The 21830-nt window shown below is 37.6% G+C and overlaps 1 protein-coding gene across 2 annotated transcripts in view; it reads right to left on the bottom strand.

The window, feature by feature from the left end:
- The window catches only part of SPTBN1 (spectrin beta, non-erythrocytic 1), a 306162-nt gene that overhangs the window by 180572 nt on the left and 103760 nt on the right, over positions 1-21830 (bottom strand). The window contains exon 1 of one of the 2 annotated variants that reach the window (XM_053712198.1): positions 686-1139. The exons of the other annotated variant lie outside the window; for it this stretch is intronic. Coding sequence (XP_053568173.1) covers positions 686-794 — 109 coding nt within the window. The 5' untranslated portion in view covers positions 795-1139. Of the gene's footprint in view, positions 1-685; positions 1140-21830 lie in introns of those variants that run through there. 2 annotated transcript variants of the gene reach the window in all.

Genomic DNA, 21830 nt, shown 5'->3' on the forward strand with positions numbered 1-21830 from the left:
TTGTTTTTTGTTACTATCATGTAGCTATCATACTTATACATTGTTTTTTGTTACTATCATGTAGCTATCATACTTATACATTGCTTTTTGTTACTATCATGTAGCTATCATAAATATACAATTGCTTTTCTAGCAATTGTAGCTATAATGCATTTACATTGTTTTGGTTAGTTCAAATCATTTATCTATCATACATAAACGCTGTTTTTTCTGAATGCTGCAGCAGATATCTATGATAAAAATGTGTTGTGTGTTTCAGATTGTCTCCTGTCAAACTGTACATATATCATGAGCACAATGGCTGCCCTGCCTGGTCCTGGCTCAGTACTATACCCTAAGCCATCATTTGCAGAATCCCATACAAAGACCACTCCTTCTCCATCCATTGTTCCAGCTGTCTTGGTCACCCAATTCCACAACAAGGGGCGTGATCAGACAACTGACAGACAACAAGCTATGCAAAAATACAAAAAAAAACACCCATTGACACCTATTACAAATATAAATATATATATATATATATATATATATATATATATATATATATATATATATATATATATGTATATGACTGAACAGCACTAACTCACATTATTTACACTGCAGGAGCAGATTCAATATCAGTTTACCAACTCATATCATAGCAACACCACTGACAACAAAGTACAAAAAGGCTGCAGCTTACCTTGCAACTGCTTAAACCTCCCTTCTAGCTGATTGTAATTGTAAGGTACCTGGGCTGTGTATCCCGGAGACAGAGGCCCAGGAATGCTAGAGGTTCTCTGTAATTCCATTTATAAAAAGAATATTGTGAGCAGCGGAATACTTAAACCACAGAAAGTTCCAAGACACATCCAGGCAGAGCTAAATTCCTTGTTTAAGAGTTGATGGTATAATGCAATGCAAATGCTCTATAGGAAATTCAAAAACGGTGCTAAATCCAAGTGTACACCAAGTTGTATTATGCATTGGGCTCAGCTATGTACCAGGATGGATTTGCATGTACTCATCTCCAAAAGGGGGCACAATGCAGATCTGAGCTCATTCAAACAAAAACAAAAAAGGGGAAAAAAAAAAAAAGAAAAAGAAATAAAATCTCTACAGCATGCTGTGCACACGTTTTACTAAGAGAGCCAGAGAGCTGCACACCTCCTGAAACCTTTACTGGTTTGTAATTTAATCAGTAGCCACTGTGTATTTAGTGGTGATGTCACTTGATTAGCATAAGACATTGTAAAGGAAATGGAGGCTGTACCAAGCCCAGCAGTAGAGGGTGGGAGTAGCAGGAAGAGAAGAAAAAAGCAAAACTGCTGAGAACCAAGACACATTTGTGCAATGAAACCGAGTGTGTAAAATGCTGTGTGTGTGTGGGCAGGTGATAATGCAAGAGATTTAGTGAATATTCTGTAGTATGGACGATCAGTGTGCAACATGGTATGTTCCTGAACAAAGCTCCTGGAATTACAATCTTTTGTTTAAGGGACTCATGTAACGGAAAAGTCTCAGATTACCATCAAATGAAAAGGAATGCACAGTTTTCTCCTCATCCCTTCACTCTATCACTATATGTCACAAAAATGTGCTGAGAAATCTGGAACAGGCTGTCCTAAAGCTTTGCTTAAAAAATAAAATAAAAAAATACTAATAGAATGAATACAACCATCAGACAGCAGATAAACCGATTGTGAACCAGAATTTCAGCCCTCGTTTCAAGCAGAATTGTGGCAAACCTAGTGCTTTTGTATTTAAGATAATTATTAAATAAAAATATAAAAATTATAGGTTACAATACAAGATGTTTGCTCTAAACTATTTTTCTTTTGTTTTACTTAAATCACTTTGCATATGTTTGTTTGCAATCTCACATTCATGCAAATAAACACTGGTTTACAATGATAATGTATACTCAGATACACAGATATTCTGGTCAGCAAGCTTGATCCATATTGGATCATGGTTATTATATCCGAGGCACTGCCACCTAATAAAAGTCTAGATAAAAATACAAATTAATATATTAATACAAACATATGCCATAGTCTGTACAGAAATAGATGCAGATGTGGTGCCCTCTAACTGCAGTACTGTCAGGTTACACTATGGGAGTGTGTGACACACTATTTGAGATGTGATCTTTTGATCACACTATATAATGAGAAAAATCAAACTATAAAATGAAGACTCATATTGTGTAAATCCCTGTATGATCACTGTATGCAGTTATCTAGCAGCCTAATGTCACAATTTCTATATACTGTACATAGTTTATCAGTTTATCTAAAAAAGCATACTAGATATTTATAAAATGCACAATACAAGACTATTATATTTGTACAGTATATCAAATGACTCCTCAATTTCAATAGATTACACATTTTACAATGAAACTTTGCAACATTTTATTTTAAAGGGCCATAAAAACCATATTTAAACTGTCATGATTCAAAAAGAAAATGCAATTTAAAGAGATTATTTAATTTACTTCTGTTATCAAATGTACTTTGTTCTCAAGCATACCTAGGTACGCACAGTACCAGCAATGCAGTACTGGGAGCTGGCTGGTGATTGGTGGCTACACACATGTCTACTGTTACTGGCTCACCAGATGTGTTCAGCTAGTTCCCAGTAGCGAATTTAACCTTTTTTTTTTTTTTTACAGGGGGGTAAAACAGTTATTTGCAAGCAACAGTTTGATAATAAATTGCTCTAACACATTAGTACATTTTTGTTTACTTTTATGTCCATTTAAAGTATTAAAAAAAAATGAATTAAAACTTTTTTTTAAAAAAATGGTAAAACAATCTTTTATTTAATAATTTCATATGCTCTTAAATCAACTCATTTTCAAAAATGAGTAATTTTAGAATAATATATTGACTCAAATAATGAAGAGAATGTTTGACATGAAGCATTTTTCAGAGTTGGCAGGTCTGTAATAGAATACTATTACAATTTACTTGGCAAGATCACAGCAAGTAAGGCACAGAATCAAGGCACAAGATCAAAGAGCTAATACAATTTATTTTGCTTGCAGTATACTTTGCATTGTTATGAATCGTCCAAAAAATAAATAAATGATATTGATATATATATATACCAACCAACTGATTGCACAGAGCTAAATTACTTTGCTAAGCTTATGAGTAAATTTAAACATTTATTTATAACACAAAGTAACGTTTACCCATAAGGGCCCAAAGCTACACCCTCTGCAAACACTAGTTCCTATGGTAGCCTCACACTCCAACACTAACTAGATAAGAGAGACAAATCTGTATACAATATATTTCAGCATTAATTCAACTATTAGTCTTGTTATTGAGTACCTCCTTTTACTAATGGCCTTCCCTAAGGAAAGGCTCAAAGCCATTAAGTTACTCCAAACAAAGCATTAGCTATAGCTTGTACTACTCAGTGTACGCCCAGACTGTACAGCTGATTACATTTGTAAAGTCCCATACATTCTGTCAGGCTACAACCACACAAGAGGAATTAGCATGACCTGTTTAAGCCTTCTGGTTCCTCAGTGGTGGGCCCTTTTTTTGCCCATTTCACAATAGACTGACCTTCATATCCCAGAGGTTTACATTATCTCCTCTTTGCTGGCTATTAAAAAGTGTGACCTTTCTACTCCATTTGTTGGTGTATTTGTCACAAACTAATCCATACCCTCACCTGCTCCACTGCTTAAAGGACATGAAATTGGAATGCAAAATGCAGAGAAATACATTTGCATTTGAGATTTTATTAGACACATTTTGCAGTATGCTTACTTTTGCAAAAATGCTTCTTCAAAAAGAGATCACAACTTTCTCTTCTGCACGCTACCCGCCAAGAACAGTCACAAAAGAGATCACAACTTTCTCTTCTGCACGCTACCCGCCAAGAACAGTCACAAAAGAGATCACAACTTTCTCTTCTGCACGCTACCCGCCAAGAACAGTCACGTCATCATCAACGTCAAGTTTCACCAAGTTATTATTTGATTTATAAAAACGCACATCTGGATTTTTTTTTTTTTCCTGGCAAAAGGGAGGTGTTCAGAGAAATCACCATAAATTGACCAGCATGGAAATGTAATTTTAAAGGGACAGTCTACACCAGAATTGTTATTGTTTTAAAAGATAGATAATCCCTTTATTACCCATTTCCCAGTCTTGCATAACCAACACAGTAATAATAATATACTTTTAACCTCCGTGATTATCTTGTATCTAAGCCTCTGCAAACTGCCCCTTTTTTCAGTTCTTTTGACAGACTTGCAGTCTAGCCAATCAGTGCCCGCTCCCAGATAACTTCTCGTGCACGAGCACAGTGTTATCTATATGAAATACGTGAACTAACACCCTCTAGTGGTGAAAAACTGTTAAAATGCAATCTGAAAGAGGTGGGCTTCAAGGTCTAAGAAATTAGCATATGAACCTCCTAGGTTAAGCTTTCAACTAAGAATACCAAGAGAACAAAGCAAAATTGGTGATAAAAGTAAATTGGAAAATTGTTTAAAATTACATGCTCTATCTGAATCATGACAGTTTATTTTGGCCTAGACTGTCCCTTTAATGTTTTAGGAAGACCTTTTCCTTCTAGAGCATTGCAATTTTATTTGCTGCAGAGGGAAGACTTTTTGTAGATGCACATGTTCGAGAACAAGATACATTAAATATATTGGTATAACACAGTACATCAGTATTCTATTGCCCAGCTCATACCAGCAAAGCCAGTCTCCACACACCAATGCAGAATGTCAGCTACTCGCCAAATTCTCTTGATAGCCTGTAGTTATAAATATAAATACAAAATGGAATGAATATTTGGTATATGGCCTGAGGGTGATAAAACAAATCATGGAGATCAGATTGACATTTAGACAGCCTAAAGAGATTTATTAAAAGTTATGGTAAATCCTAGCGTTTGTGAAACGCTAGGATTTACCATTGGAACAGAAAAAGGGGACTTTCAATCATGAAGTATAAAATACTTTATGCTGAGAGCTCCTTTATTTGTACCAAGCGATCGCTGCAATATGCAGCACCAAACCGGATTTCCCACACGGCTATTGGCTAAGAGGTGGCAACGTCACCTCTCAGCCAAATAGCGAAAATAGCGTTCTGTCGGTGGGCTGTCTTAGCAGCGCAGTGCGACAATCGCTAGGAACAAATAAAGGAGCTTTCAGCATGAAGTATTTTATACTTCATGAATGAAAGTCCCCTTTATTTGTTCCAAAGGTAACTCTTAGCGTTTCACAAATACAGGTAGCCCTCAGTTTACGCCGGGGTTAGGTTCCAGAAGGAATGGTTGTAAATCGAAACCGTTGTAAATTGAAACCCAGTTTATAATGTAAGTCAATGGGAAGTGAGGGAGATAGGTTCCAGGCCCCTCTCAAAATTGTCATAAGTAACACCTAATACATTATATTTAATGCTTTGAAATGAAGACTTTACATGCAGCATTATAAACCTTTCTTTCTTCTTTTTTTTTTCTTTGAGCCTTTCATTTTTCTTTATTGGAAATTATTGAACAAACATAGAAATAAAAACATATCATACTGTACATCAGTACAAAAGAATGGATACATAACATAAAACACAGTAACCAAAAATATCTGGGATAACATCAAATCAAATCCACTCGGGTCAAGGTTATTAGACCCACCTTTCAAAAACAAAGTCTGTATGGATGGTTGTTATCCATAACATTAATCAGAAGAACTCAGACTAGAGGACAATCCCCTCCATCATGAGAATTACCAGCAAAGATATTTACATTTTAATAGTAATATAACATAAAGTGTAACTTGCTTATATTTTACTAAACATGTCATATTATTCATCATATGGAAACATTCTATCACTGAATCTATTATTTTATAAAAAAATTCCTAAATTACGGGTAATGTGAAATTCAACCAAGAAACATATTTTGGTTACTTAATCATAATCTTTCACCACTATCTTTTATTCAATAAGACCTTATTATCTTAAAACGAAATGAAACATATGAAATAATAAAGAGGGAAAAAAAGGAAGAAAAAAAAGAAAAAAAAAAAAAAGGAACAGAAATTCACTCTCTCCCCCCACCCGACCCACCTCTCCCCACCCGACTCACCTCTCCCCACCCGACTCACCTCTCCCCACCCGACCCACCTCTACATCGTCTTAAACAGCATTATAAACCTAATAAAATAATCACACAACACAGAATATATAATTAACCTAAGTTAAATGAACAAAAACATTTGCTAAACAGCATTATAAACCTAATAAAATAAGCACACAACAAAGACTTCACTTGCATTTTTCTGCAAACAGTTCTTTCTATGCATTCCAATCTGGACTGATTTATAGACGGGAAGATCTTGTTCCTTTGAAATCTGCTCGATAGCTCAGGTCTGGTTAAACTGATTAATTTCAGCTTGCTTGGTTTTGCTGCAACACAAGCGGACAGCTCCACCTACTGGCTATTTTAATAAATGCACTGCTTCTCAATGCTTTTCAATAGCAGTCACATGACTGGAAAAACAGGTTGTTATTCTGAAACGGTGTAAATTGAACCGTTGTAAAACGAGGGCCATCTGTACTAGGATTTACCATCACTTTAATTCACTCAAAGAAAAATAATATTTATTATTTAGGAAAACTATTTAAGGGTCATCACAGTAAATGTGCATGGAATAGGCAAGACATTTTAATTGTCTTAAAAAAATACCAACTGTCAATTTACTAGCAGAATTTGCACTTGTTTTACAATCCAGAGGCAGACCCATTGAAAAGTCTCCAATAATTTGTCCGATTCCTTGTGCTCTGCAAATTAGGGGCATATAAAGTCACTAGGGAATCACTTAATACAAAGTTGCAGGGTCACATTTCTGATTCCTGTAGGATGCACTCTAGCCCCTTTGAGGGAAAGTAGGCAAAAAACACAATTTCAGTGAAAAAATAACAAAGTAGGTAAAATAAATAACTACACATAACCAAAAGGGAATTTCATTTTAAGTTTAAAGTCTGTTTAATCTCACTATGAAATCAGAATTTTGGACTTCAATGCTGTTTTTACCACTAGCAGAGAATGTTACAATACACTGTGTACCCATTAGCTGCAGCTCTATGGCACTCAAAGTTAAAGGGACAGGAAAGGAAAAATTAAACTTTCATGGTTCAGATAGAGTATGCAATGTTAAAGAGAGTTTTCAATCATCAAATGCATTTTTGTTTTCTTGGTATTCTTTATTGAAACGCATACCTAGGTAGGCTCAAGAGCAGCAATGCACCACGGGGTGCTAGTTGGTGGCTACAAACAAATGCCTCTTGCCATTGGCTCATCATATGTGTTGAGATAGGTCTTAGTCATGTTTGCTTATCTGGTGCTGGATAACCACATGTTTAAATAGAAGACAAATTAAAGTTAAGATTTTTTTTTTCCTACAACAATTTACAGAAGCATGAAATTATTTTCCAGGAATAATGGAATGGCTAAGTTCCATGTATTTTATCATATTCGTCCCCACTGCAAAAGGTAACTTGACAGGCTACGTGACCCAGCTGCATAAAAATACCATGGAGACAGCACATAAATATCAGAACCATTCTGCTTTCTTTCAGTGCAACTTGAAAATGATGCAATACATATTTTTTTTAGCCCATTTAAAAGCAATACTTCCGTGGACAAGGAACAGCTATAAACTAACACTAATATAAAAAGCAGAACATAAAATATTTCAAATTGAAGCAACAATTGTAATATGAGAAATATTAATGATCATACAGTGATATGAACAAAGTGGTACGAAGCCCAGACACAGTGATGTGATAGAACTTATTCAGCAACACTGGGTAGAACTTTTAATTGTATTTTTTTTAAATGCATTAAAATTAACCACAACACAAATGGAAGACATAGAAGCACAGCTCACTACTACTTCAGATTCATATGGTGTCTAGGCTGATAAAGTGTATGATCATCTTGTGGTCGATGACTCATGTTAAACTGGTGTTAAGAGAAAGTCACCCGTTTCAAGCAGGGTCGAATCAAGTCCAATTTTCCAGCAGTACTTCCCCCGGTTGTTAGAGTACAAATTTGAACAATCTTTTCTAACCAAGCTGAATGAATACAAGAGCTACTTACAGTTCTATATATTGCCATGGTTACAGTTACAGAACAAAACAAATTATATATAAACAAGCTCCTTGGATTGCATCTGGTGATGAGAATTTTTTTTTATCTAAAATATTTTATAAAATTTGGTCTCCAAATACAAAATGGGTTCAAACCTTCCTACACAAAAGTCTACTTTAAAGGGATATGGAACTCTTTTCTGATTCGGACAGAGCATAAAATAATAAAAAAAGTTTTCAGTTTAATTTTATTATCACATTTGCTTAGTTCCCAGGGTATACTTTTTTTTTTAAATTTTTTTTAACTTTTATTGAGAAATTATGAGATATAGAATTCCAAACATATAGAGAAAAAAAAAGAAAAAACAATGTTAAATCAAATCAACAATGAACATTATAATAATGATGCAGTAATACAATCCATTTTTGCTCGAGATTAATCAGGAAATATGGATCTGATCACAGGTACCAAACATATACTAGCAGAAAGAATCAAATTGTTAAGACACCAGACCATGTGTTGGCTAGGTATTTATTCAGCACTCTTTACCCTTCCCTACCATCTCTTTGTGCATACGAAGTTGATCGCGTGTAGGTGGAGGAAATGTTGAAATAGTATTATGGAAGATTATGTTATGTTATCGGGTGTAAATTACCTTGGGTTGTACAGAGTTATTGTAATTATTTAACTATTCATGTATTCTTCCCATAGGAATAGTAAGTCATGGTATTCTTCTGTTCTTTTGGTGTAAGAGTAGTGATATTTTTCTAACTGAAGGGAGTGTGTTACTCTGCTTCTCCATTCGGTGAGAGGGGGGAGGTTGGTCTTTTTCCAATTTAATGGAATTAATTTTTTTGCTGAGTTGATCATGATAATGAAGTGTTCACTTCAATTTACATGAGATTTTCGGGAGTTTATTAAAAAGGAATATCCATGGTGTCATGGTGAGGGTCATATCTATAACTTTTTCAAACTCAGGTTTGAGAGAGTTCCAGAAAGATTGAGCTATGGGGCAAGTCCACCAAATGTGTTTAAAGTCCCCAATTTCTGAACAGCCTCTCCAACACATTGCGGTAGTGTTTGGAAACAAGTGGTGTAATCTAGAAGGGGTATAATACCATCTACTTAATAATTTAAAGTTCATTTCCTGTACCGATATTGATGCAGAAGCTTTGGTCATTTGTTTGAAAATTATCTGCCAATCAAATTTATCAAGCTTAGTGTCAAATTCTAGTTCCCATTTGGATACATATGAGGGAAGTGATGAGTAAGATAAGTTGGATAGCAGCTTGTATGTTAGGGATAAAATTCCTTCGTCTGGGTGAGGGTAAAAGCATATCGCTTCAAAATTTGTAAGTGATCGTCTTAATTGGAGTTTATAGGGGTGTGTTGACAGGTAATGAGTAAGTCGTGCATACATATACCAATTCTGAAATTTTACATTTATTGTATCTCAGAGTATGCTGGGGTTGAATTTCCTTATTTTTATATAAGAGAAGGTGTGGATTGGAATTCTGTATGGAAGTTACAGAGTGGGAGTGGGGTGTAGGGTTGAACAGTATCGAGAATGGGGAATTTTTCCCTAGCGGTGTCAGGGGTGAATATATAGTGGAGAGTGTTGAGTGCTTTTTAATTAGTCTGTCCCACTGTTTGAAAGTTTCTTTTACTATCTTAGGGGTTGTTGACAAGAGCTCACGGTGCGCTGCTGGAATCCAGCAGTTGCTACCTATATGATGTGTGTCTGATAAAGATTGTTCTAATGCAACCCACTCTTTATTGGGTGCTTGCTTGCACCAGTCTACCACCCAGGGTATACTTTCTTGCAGAGATACCTTGGTAGGCATCTGGAGCACTATATTGCAAGAAATAGTGCTGTCATCTAGTGCTCTTGCAAATGGATAACTTTCTTGCAAAGCTGCTGCCATACAGTCTTCCAGACACTTGCACACTCCTGAGCTTATGCCTCTGATTTTCAACAAAAGATACCAAGAGAATGAAGACATTTTGATGATAAAGTAGAACGTTATTTAAGATTGTACGCTCTTAATCATGAATGGAAAAATTTGGGTTTCATATCCCATATCTGCACATTTTAAGTTTTCACTAATTCCAGTCACTAGAATTGAAGACATATCATTAGCAGTCTGATGTGAGAATTAATTTTTCCATTACACTAGATATATGGGGCTGATCAGTCTGCACCCCAAAAACCACTGGCTCATTAGTAAATCTATATGCCAAGGGGAAAAAAAAAGTTTTATTTTCTATGAATTCCACCACTATGACATTTACTTTTTAAATACAAAGTAAAACAAAAACAGAAGAACCAAAGGTAAACTATTCCAATGTGTTAAACACATAAATTTAACAATTTCAAGGAGGTGAAATGTATAAAAGCCTGGTGTATGTAGCCCACCTCTCCACTGCTTGAGGTATTTGCGCACGTAATAAAGTAGGCAAGAAAAACTTCCTATACTGTATATCAGTTATGGCCAAGTTCCTAACACATAAGGGTCATAGATTAATAATCACACATTTATGTGCAGCCCTTAATGCCTCTAAAATATTGAGCACATTAATATATTTCCTAAAAAATGTCCAAAGGCACAAGCCAGCTATAGGTAAGATTGCAGGGTACCCTCTGTCTGCTGTTCTCTTGTCCAGAGCGCTCTTGAGCTGTGACCATCTTGTTTGCCCAACCACCAAAAGTCTCCAAAAGCAAACATTTTTAGTTCCAGTTTTTCCTGGGGCCATGCAAACTATGGCACCTTATGGCATCCTTAATTCTGCTATTTCCTCAGGGCCTCAAAACATGAGGGTAGTGGGTTGCATGTGGTCCATGGGACACAAGCTAGCCACCCCTGCTGTGTATGAGATGTAAAGATGTGTAGAACATTAGTTTGTTGTTCAGGAAGTTTATGAAGACCACCCTGCTTGGAACCTTAAAGGAATAGTATAGTCAAAATTAATCTTTTGCGATTCAGATCGAGCAGGCGATTATGAGCAACTTTCTAATTTACTCCTATTATCAATTTTTGTTCGTTTTCTTGGTATCTTTATTTAAATGTAGGCTTAGAAGCCGGCCCATTTTTGGTTCAGTACCTGGGTAGCGCTTGCTAATTGGTGGCTACATTTAGTTAACAAAGAAAAATTGATAATAGGAACAAATTAAAAAGTTGCTTAAAATTGCATGCTCTATCTGAATCATGAAAGTTTAATTTTGACTAGACTATCCCTTTAAGAAAATTTGATAGTAAGCATTTCTGTGTAAGGCAACCATTGACTTGTATTAATTTCTTTGTATAGTCTGGTTTACTCTTTTTGAATCAGTATCATTGTGTACCCCTACTTATGTACCCAGCTCTATACCATTTTGCAATGCTTTACATTAAATTATAACTTTTGCAAGTCTCATCACGAATGAGTGAATCTCGTCAAAGCCATTTATTGCTGGAATCAAGGAAGAAATTACAAGATAGAATATGCTCCATGAAAGCTAACCTTTATCCAAAGATACTCACACTCATTTAAGGGGAAATTTAAAATGAAAAAAAAAAGTAGATTGCCGCAGTTCTAGTAATCTAATGATGTAGTCTGTGATTTACTAATAAGTTTCAGAGCAGCCTACACACTCTCACTCTCTTTAGTATGCTTGCAGGACTTTTAGTCTCAGAAAGTCTATAAAAGAGGGAAAATAATATAGGCAATAAAGCTTTTAACATATATTATCTAGAATACAAAGTACCGATTGCAATAGTAGGAAATTAGCGTGACCTGAAAATGAAATAGGCTCTTCTTATCTATTACAATTCTTAGAGATAAATACATTGGTGTAGAAAGCAAGGGTGGGGCATATGCAACATTTATTACTTACTAAAACGTAATATTTTGTAATAAGAAGTGCCAATTCTTTAGTGAATGGCAATTAATTATTCTATGGAGGTCAATATCAGTAAAAGAGGGAAATTATGCTAGTTATCCAGTTATATCGTCTGAAAACAGCGTTATCCTCTTACAACTAACATGTTAACCACTGGCTGCATAATTGACAATATTTATCATATTAAGGAGAATTCTGTTTGGAATCTTGAACCATATATATATATATATATATATATATATATATATATATATATATATATATATGGGCTTTAGTCCACAGAAAACAAGGCTAGCCATGATCATAGATATGTAACAGGGATAGCCTTGAGCTGAATCACACTAACCCCTTCATGCCATTAGGACGTTCCATGCCATCCGAACTCCGCTGGGCTTTAGCGCTGTTAGAACGTTATGGAACGTCACCGTATTCATATACATTATATTTCATATTTGATGCCCATCACTGCACGACTTACCACCTTCGTTGTGCTAGGTTCTTGGACGTGTGACGGCATGAGAATGAGGTTTGCATTGGAGTTTATGGGAGTGCGCTCTTGTGAGTGCAAAGCTTCCATGCAATGCGAAGGTTACTTGTATTACCAACATTTGCGTGGGCTGGTATTACTGAGTGAAGCGCAAATATCGCACTCGCGAAAGCCCAATTTTGCTCTTCACTTGTAATCTAGCCCTTTATATACAAATGTCAAGGTGTTTACTGAACATTTAAATGACAGGCATGGATTAACAGTTATCAAAACATCAGATGACTTGTTTTTAAAGCCAAAAAACTTCTCAGATTTTTAAATGTTGATTTTCAGTTGCCTAAGAAAAATTCAAGAATTAGCTTTTATTCTAAACACCAAGAAGAACAAATATATTTATTTCCGCAAATTACATATGCCCTCTAGTTAATATTGACAATTGTGCATATGAATCACAAGGATCTCATGTGTATAAGACATTATTACATTCTTGAGCTCTGAATAAATCGCTTGTTCAAAACATAAGTCTATGATTCCTTTACTAATTTAAAATTGATGGTCTGAGGAATGGAAAAATGTGTCCTTTTTCTAAAGACTCATTGTTACAAAGTGTTGTCATAATCTGTGAGTAGGGGGAAAGGATTCTTTTCGGTATTTAATATGAATTCCTACAAAAATAAAATATGCATTGTTTACTCTTTAAAATGGAGAAAGATTATATAAGATTTAAGGAAAAACAAACCACAGCTACAGAAATCTACATAATCTTATTTCATATATCTAAGTAGTATGTAACAACAAAGACTGTCCCCTTTAAAGGGACATAAACCCCAATTTATTTCATGTGTGATTCAGACAAGGCATGCAGTTTTAAATAACTTTCAATTTTACTTCTATTATCAAATTTTCTTTGTTCCTTTGGTATCCTTTGTTGAAAAGAGAGAGATAGGCTCAGGAGCGTGCATGTGGTGGCTGCTTTGTAAGAATTTTATACATTTGCAAGAGCACTAGACTTTTTTCTACCATGCAGTGCTCCAGATGTGAATGCTACTTATAGTTATAATGTTTAAATAATAGTAATAAAAAATGTGCATTTCTCACAAGAACATCTTACATTTACGAGTCACAAGTCAAGAAGATTTGTTTTTGTCTATTGCAGAAACTCTCTGGATTCCTCAGAGAAGGACGTCAAGTTCCACACAAGAAACAAATGGAAGATACTACTGCACAACTGTATGAAATATTTTTTTGACAATATTAGCTGTCATAATACATTTAACATTAAGTTCACAATAGCTAGCAGCTGGCTACTGATACAATTGCCATAAGATATTTCTATAGGTCAGCTGACCAAGACTATGCAGCTTTAATAATAGAAGACATACCCAGTAAGGGTTGAATTACTTCACCTTACAACAAAAACACTTTTGTTTGAGGTTTGCCTCCATTATCATATCCATGTGCTCCCTAAAAGTGACAGCATCATCCCTAGGAAAAAAATATATTATTTTCCAAACACAAAATGGCAATATAAACTTTAGGAGTATGGTTCATATAACCAGTAACCGACAGTTAAATAGCATAGATGTCAGTTTATTAGGAGCATTTTTTTTTAGGTTTTGTCTATTCAGCATAGACTCACTTAAAGGGACAGTCTACAACAACTTTGCTATTTTTTAAAAAGATAAATAAAACGCATTTACTACTCATAACATTTAAACCTCTAAATGTATGCCTGTTTCTAAGCCACTACAGACAGCACATGCTTTTTTTAGTTTTTCACAAGAGACTGCTAATTCATGTGCGCCAAATAGATAACATGGTGCTCTCTCCTGTGGTGTTATGCAGGACACAGCACTAATGGGCTAAAATGAAAGTCAATAGATAATAAATAGTTATGTGACATGGGGCCATCAGAAGAGGCTTAGATACAAGGTAATCAGAGGTAAAAAGTGGCAGAACTAGGAAAACATAATTTATGCTTACCTGATAAATTCCTTTCTTCTGTTGTGTGATCAGTCCACGGGTCATCATTACTTCTGGGATATAACTCCTCCCCAACAGGAAATGCAAGAGGATTCACCCAGCAGAGCTGCATATAGCTCCTCCCCTCTACGTCAGTCCCAGTCATTCGACCAAGAAACAACGAGAAAGGAGTAACCAAGGGTGAAGTGGTGACTGGAGTATAATTTAAAAGATATTTACCTGCCTTAAAACAGGGCGGGCCGTGGACTGATCACACAACAGAAGAAAGGAATTTATCAGGTAAGCATAAATTATGTTTTCTTCTGTTATGTGTGATCAGTCCACGGGTCATCATTACTTCTGGGATACCAATACCAAAGCAAAAGTACACGGATGACGGGAGGGATAGGCAGGCTCATTATACAGAAGGAACCACTGCCTGAAGAACCTTTCTCCCAAAAATAGCCTCCGAAGAAGCAAAAGTGTCAAATTTGTAAAATTTGGAAAAAGTATGAAGCGAAGACCAAGTTGCAGCCTTGCAAATCTGTTCAACAGAGGCCTCATTCTTAAAGGCCCAAGTGGAAGCCACAGCTCTAGTGGAGTGAGCTGTAATTCTTTCAGGAGGCTGCTGTCCAGCAGTCTCATAGGCTAAACGTATTATGCTACGAAGCCAAAAAGAGAGAGAGGTAGCAGAAGCTTTTTGACCTCTCCTCTGTCCAGAGTAAACGACAAACAAGGAAGAAGTTTGGCGAAAATCTTTAGTTGCCTGCAAGTAGAACTTGAGGGCACGAACTACATCCAGATTGTGTAAAAGACGTTCCTTCTTTGAAGAAGGATTTGGACACAAGGATGGGACAACAATCTCTTGATTGATGTTCCTGTTAGTGACTACCTTAGGTAAGAACCCAGGTTTAGTACGCAGAACTACCTTGTCTGAGTGAAAAATCAGATAAGGGGAATCACAATGTAAGGCTGATAACTCAGAGACTCTTCGAGCCGAGGAAATAGCCATTAAAAACAGAACTTTCCAAGATAACATTTTTATATCAATGGAATGAAGGGGTTCAAACGGAACACCCTGTAAAACGTTAAGAACTAAGTTTAAACTCCATGGTGGAGCAACAGCTTTAAACACAGGCTTGATCCTAGCTAAAGCCTGACAAAAGGACTGGACGTCTGGATTTTCTGACAGACGTCTGTGTAACAAGATGGACAGAGCTGAAATCTGTCCCTTTAATGAACTAGCTGATAAACCCTTTTCTAAACCTTCTTGTAGAAAAGACAATATCCTAGCGATCCTAACCTTACTCCAGGAGTAACCTTTGGATTCGCACCAGTATAGGTATTTCCGCCATATTTTATGGTAAATCCTTCTGGTAACAGGCTTCCTAGCCTGAATAAGGGTATCAATAACCGACTCAGAAAAACCACGTTTTGATAAAATCAAGCGTTCAATTTCCAAGCAGTCAGCTTCAGAGAAGTTAGATTTTGATGTTTGAATGGACCCTGTATCAGAAGGTCCTGTCTCAGAGGTAGAGACCAAGGCGGACAGGATGACATGTCCACTAGATCTGCATACCAAGTCCTGCGTGGCCAAGCAGGTGCTATTAGAATTACTGATGCTCTCTCCTGTTTGATTTTGGCAATCAATCGAGGAAGCAGCGGGAAGGGTGGAAACACATAAGCCATCCTGAAGTTCCAAGGTGCTGTCAAAGCATCTATCAGAACTGCTCCCGGATCCCTGGATCTGGACCCGTAGCGAGGAAGTTTGGCGTTCTGGCGAGACGCCATGAGATCTATCTCTGGTTTGCCCCAACGTCGAAGTATTTGGGCAAAGACCTCCGGATGAAGTTCCCACTCCCCCGGATGAAGAGTCTGGCGACTCAAGAAATCCGCCTCCCAGTTCTCCACTCCCGGGATGTGGATTGCTGACAGGTGGCAAGAGTGAGACTCTGCCCAGCGAATTATCTTTGATACTTCCATCATTGCTAGGGAGCTTCTTGTCCCTCCCTGATGGTTGATGTAAGCTACAGTCGTGATGTTGTCCGACTGAAACCTGATGAACCCCCGAGTTATTAACTGGGGCCAAGCCAGAAGGGCATTGAGAACTGCTCTCAATTCCAGAATGTTTATTGGAAGGAGACTCTCCTCCTGATTCCATAGTCCCTGAGCCTTCAGAGAATTCCAGACAGCGCCCCAACCTAGTAGGCTGGCGTCTGTTGTTACAATTGTCCAGTCTGGCCTGCTGAATGGCATTCCCCTGGACAGGTGTGGCCGATGAAGCCACCATAGAAGAGAATTTCTGGTCTCTTGATTCAGATTCAGAGTAGGGGACAAATCTGAGTAATCCCCATTCCACTGACTTAGCATGCATAGTTGCAGCGGTCTGAGGTGTAGGCGTGCAAAAGGTACTATGTCCATTGCCGCTACCATTAAGCCGATCACCTCCATGCATTGAGCTACTGACGGGTGTTGAATGGAATGAAGGACGCGGCATGCATTTTGAAGTTTTGTTAACCTGTCTTCTGTCAGGTAAATCTTCATTTCTACAGAATCTATAAGAGTCCCCAAGAATGGAACTCTTGTGAGAGGAAAGAGAGAACTCTTCTTTTCGTTCACTTTCCATCCATGCGACCTTAGAAATGCCAGAACTAACTCTGTATGAGACTTGGCAGTTTGAAAGCTTGAAGCTTGTATTAGAATGTCGTCTAGGTACGGAGCTACCGAAATCCCTCGCGGTCTTAGTACCGCTAGAAGGGCACCCAGAACCTTTGTGAAGATTCTTGGAGCCGTAGCCAATCCGAATGGAAGAGCTACAAACTGGTAGTGCCTGTCTAAGAAGGCAAACCTTAGATACCGGTGATGATCTTTGTGGATCGGTATGTGAAGGTAAGCATCCTTTAAATCCACTGTGGTCATGAACTGACCCTCTTGGATCATGGGTAAAATAGTCCGAATAGTTTCCATTTTGAACGATGGAACTCTTAGGAATTTGTTTAGAGTCTTTAAATCTAAGATTGGCCTGAAAGTTCCCTCTTTTTTGGGAACCACAAACAGGTTTGAGTAGAACCCTTGTCCTTGTTCCGACCACGGAACCGGATGGATCACTCCCATTGTTAACAGATCTTGTACGCAGCGTAGAAACGCTTCTTTCTTTATCTGGTTTGTTGACAACCTTGACAGATGAAATCTCCCTCTTGGGGGAGATAATTTGAAGTCTAGAAGGTATCCCTGAGATATGATCTCTAGTGCCCAGGGATCCTGAACATCTCTTGCCCAGGCCTGGGCGAAGAGAGAGAGTCTGCCCCCTACTAGATCCGGTCCCGGATCGGGGGCTCTCGGTTCATGCTGTCTTTGGGGCAGCAGCAGGTTTCCTGGCCTGCTTGCTTTTGTTCCAGGACTGGTTAGGCTTCCAGCCTTGCCTGTAACGAGCAACAGCTCCTTCCTGTTTAGGTGCAGTGGAGGTTGATGCTGCTCCTGTTTTGAAATTCCGAAAGGGACGAAAATTAGACTGTCTAGCCTTAGCTTTGGCCTTGTCTTGAGGTAGGGCGTGGCCCTTACCTCCCGTAATGTCAGCGATAATTTCTTTCAAACCGGGCCCGAATAAGGACTGCCCCTTGAAAGGTATATTAAGTAATTTGGACTTAGAAGTAACATCAGCTGACCAGGATTTTAGCCACAGTGCCCTGCGTGCCTGTATGGCGAATCCTGAGTTCTTAGCCGTAAGTTTGGTTAAATGTACTACGGCCTCCGAAATGAAAGAATTAGCTAGTTTAAGGACTCTAAGCCTGTCCGTAATGTCGTCTAGCGTAGAGGAACTAAGGTTCTCTTCCAGCGACTCAATCCAAAATGCTGCCGCAGCCGTAATCGGCGCGATACATGCAAGGGGTTGTAATATAAAACCTTGTTGAACAAACATTTTCTTAAGGTAACCCTCTAATTTTTTATCCATTGGATCTGAGAAAGCACAGCTATCCTCCACCGGGATAGTGGTACGCTTAGCTAAAGTAGAAACTGCTCCCTCCACCTTGGGGACCGTTTGCCATAAGTCCCGAGTGGTGGCGTCTATTGGAAACATCTTTCTAAATATTGGAGGGGGTGAGAACGGCACACCGGGTCTATCCCACTCCTTAGTAACAATTTCAGTTAGTCTCTTAGGTATAGGAAAAACGTCAGTACTCGCCGGTACCGCAAAGTATTTATCCAACCTACACAGTTTCTCTGGTATTGCAACAGTGTTACAATCGTTGAGAGCTGCTAAGACCTCCCCTAGTAGTACACGGAGGTTCTCCAATTTAAATTTAAAATTTGAAATATCTGAGTCCAATCTGTTTGGATCAGAACCGTCACCCACAGAATGAAGCTCTCCGTCCTCATGCTCTGCGAGCTGTGACGCAGTATCAGACATGGCCCTAGCATTGTCAGCGCACTCTGTTCTCACCCCAGAGTGATCACGCTTGCCTCTTAGTTCAGGTAATTTAGACAAAACTTCAGTCATAACAGTAGCCATATCTTGTAATGTTATCTGTAATGGCCGCCCAGATGTACTAGGCGCCAAAATATCACGCACCTCCCGGGCGGGAGATGCAGGTACTGTCGCGTGAGGCGAGTTAGTCGGCATAACTCTCCCCTCGCTGTTTGGTGAAATTTGTTCACATTGTACAGATTGACTTTTATTTAAAGTAGCATCAATACAGTTAGTACATAAATTTCTATTGGGCTCCACCTTGGCATTGGAACAAATGACACAGATATCTTCCTCTGAGTCAGACATGTTTAACACACTAGCAAAAAACTTACAACTTGGTTATAATCTTTTTTAGCAAAAAACGTACTGTGCCTCAAAGAGGTACTAACGATTAAATGACAGTTGAAATAATGAACTGAAAAACAGTTATTGCATCAAATTTTAAAACAACACAACTTTTAGCAAAGGTTTGTTCCCATTAGTAAAAAACAACACTAATTAAATTTGTACATAAGAAAACAAAACAACGTTTTTTATACACAGTCACTATAAGAATTCTCACAGCTCTGCTGAGAGAATTTACCTCCCTTCAAAGAAGTTTGAAGACCCCTGAGATCTGTCAGAAATGAACCGGATCATGCAGGACATATAAAAGTAGCTGACTGGAATTTTTTGATGCGTAGCAAAGAGCGCCAAAAACGGCCCCTCCCTCTCCCACACAGCAGTGAAGAGAAACGAAACTGTCACAATTAAAGCAAAAAACTGCCAAGTGGAAAATAATGCCCAAACATTTATTCACACAGTACCTCAGCAATGTAAACGATTCTACATTCCAGCAAAAACGTTTAACATGAGAATAGTTATTAAAAGGATTAGTGACCTTAACACAGTAGTTCCGGTGAAATACCATCCCCAGAATACTGAAGTGTATACATACATGTCATTTTAACGGTATGGCAGGCTTTTCTCATCAATTCCATTCAGAAAATAAAAACTGCCACATACCTCAATGCAGATTCATCTGCCCGCTGTCCCCTGATCTGAAGCCTTTACCTCCCTCAGATGGTCGAGAACAGCAATATGATCTTAACGACTCCGGTTAAAATCATAGTAAAAAATCTCTGTCAGATTCTTCCTCAAACTCTGCCAGAGAAGTAATAACACGCTCCGGTGCTATTTTAAAATAACAAACTTTTGATTGAAGTCATAAAAACTAAGTATAATCACCATAGTCCTCTCACACATCCTATCTAGTCGTTGGGTGCAAGAGAATGACTGGGACTGACGTAGAGGGGAGGAGCTATATGCAGCTCTGCTGGGTGAATCCTCTTGCATTTCCTGTTGGGGAGGAGTTATATCCCAGAAGTAATGATGACCCGTGGACTGATCACACATAACAGAAGAAATGGGTACTACAAATGCACTTTCCTTATAGCCAGAATGCTGGAAACATTTTCACAAAGGATGTTAAGTAGGTGAAAAAACACTTAAAAAAAAAAAAAAGAAAGAAGTGTCAGGTTTTGGGTTTAACACTGACCCCTTTTACAAAATGCTAGTCTTCACTGGTGAGTGTAATAAGAGTGAAGCAGGATAGTACCATATATTAAAAGTGTGACATACATACACCAATAAAATCACAGTATGAATTATTAGAGATAGCCAGCTACACTAATAAAAGGTTTAATTTACAACAACATTAGTCAGTAATGGATGCTGAAATTGTTCCTGGGACATAAAGGGTGGCAACTAAATTGACCCTAAGACATGCAAGGAATTGGGTTTCCATCAGGTAATATCACCTTGAATGTTGTATAGCATTTCAAGTCCTGTAACTATACAACTTAAGAACAGAGTAATATTATAGCCACCTTTGTAAGGGTTATATGTGCCTAATTGCCTGGATGCAGACACATACTTAGTATGACTATTCTCTCTAATACAACATACATATTTTTAATTAAAATCATGGATAATTTAATGCAGAATTACTTTTTAAAGGTTTGAATAGACCAGAAAAATGCACCAGTTGCCCACTTGCGTACGACTAATGTGACGGTGTACTTTTAATACACCAATTATTAAATGATAGTGGGATATACAGGTATAACTCACTCATACAGTGGGTTAGGGACCAGAACCTCGCTGTAAAGTGAAAACTGCCTTAAAGGGAAACAATGCAGTTTAAGCTTTCTTTTCACTTGCCAGTGTGTTTAAAAACTTGAAAACATGTTTGAACTAACATATATTAGGGGTGCAATAGCACCAAGTTTAATTTAACACTAGCACATTATTCAATTAGTATTCAATAAAAACTGTACCTGTAAAATAGTGACAATTACTGTAGTAAAATTTGCAAGACTACCACTCAGACAGATTGCACTGTAATGCTGTAAACAGAGTAAGCTGCGTATAACAAGATGGTTCCAGTTACTTTTCTCGCAATCTCACGATGAGTACAGCACGGTTTCAAAATCCTTGGAGGCTGAACTTCAGCTCCACAAAGCACTGTATTTGCGAAGCACTGTAAAGTGAAGCGCTGTACTGACTTCCATTGAGAAGTTTCCCAGTTCAAAAATCATCAGGCACACTACCCTCTAAATATTAAACACATGTGGAAATTCTTCTACCACTGTAGATCCTGAGGACTTAGCTTTATTGTGGTTTGGTGCTCAACAATTTATTAAGTTGGTGTGATCAGGTTTATTACACCAGGGTAATAGACTGTATAGCATCAAGATTTTTTCAGGATACGTCGTGCCTTATACCTTATCAATTCATTTTAATAATAACAAAAGAGAAGAAGAGAAGGAGAATTTAATATTAGCTAAATTTAGCTTCATATTGGCTTTCAGCTGGGTGATCAGTAAAATCAGTTGGGTTGTCTGCACATTAAATAAGTCCTGGGTACAACACACACACAC

Source organism: Bombina bombina, chromosome 4 (genome assembly GCF_027579735.1).
Source record: "Bombina bombina isolate aBomBom1 chromosome 4, aBomBom1.pri, whole genome shotgun sequence".
Taxonomy (NCBI): Eukaryota; Metazoa; Chordata; class Amphibia; order Anura; family Bombinatoridae; genus Bombina; species Bombina bombina.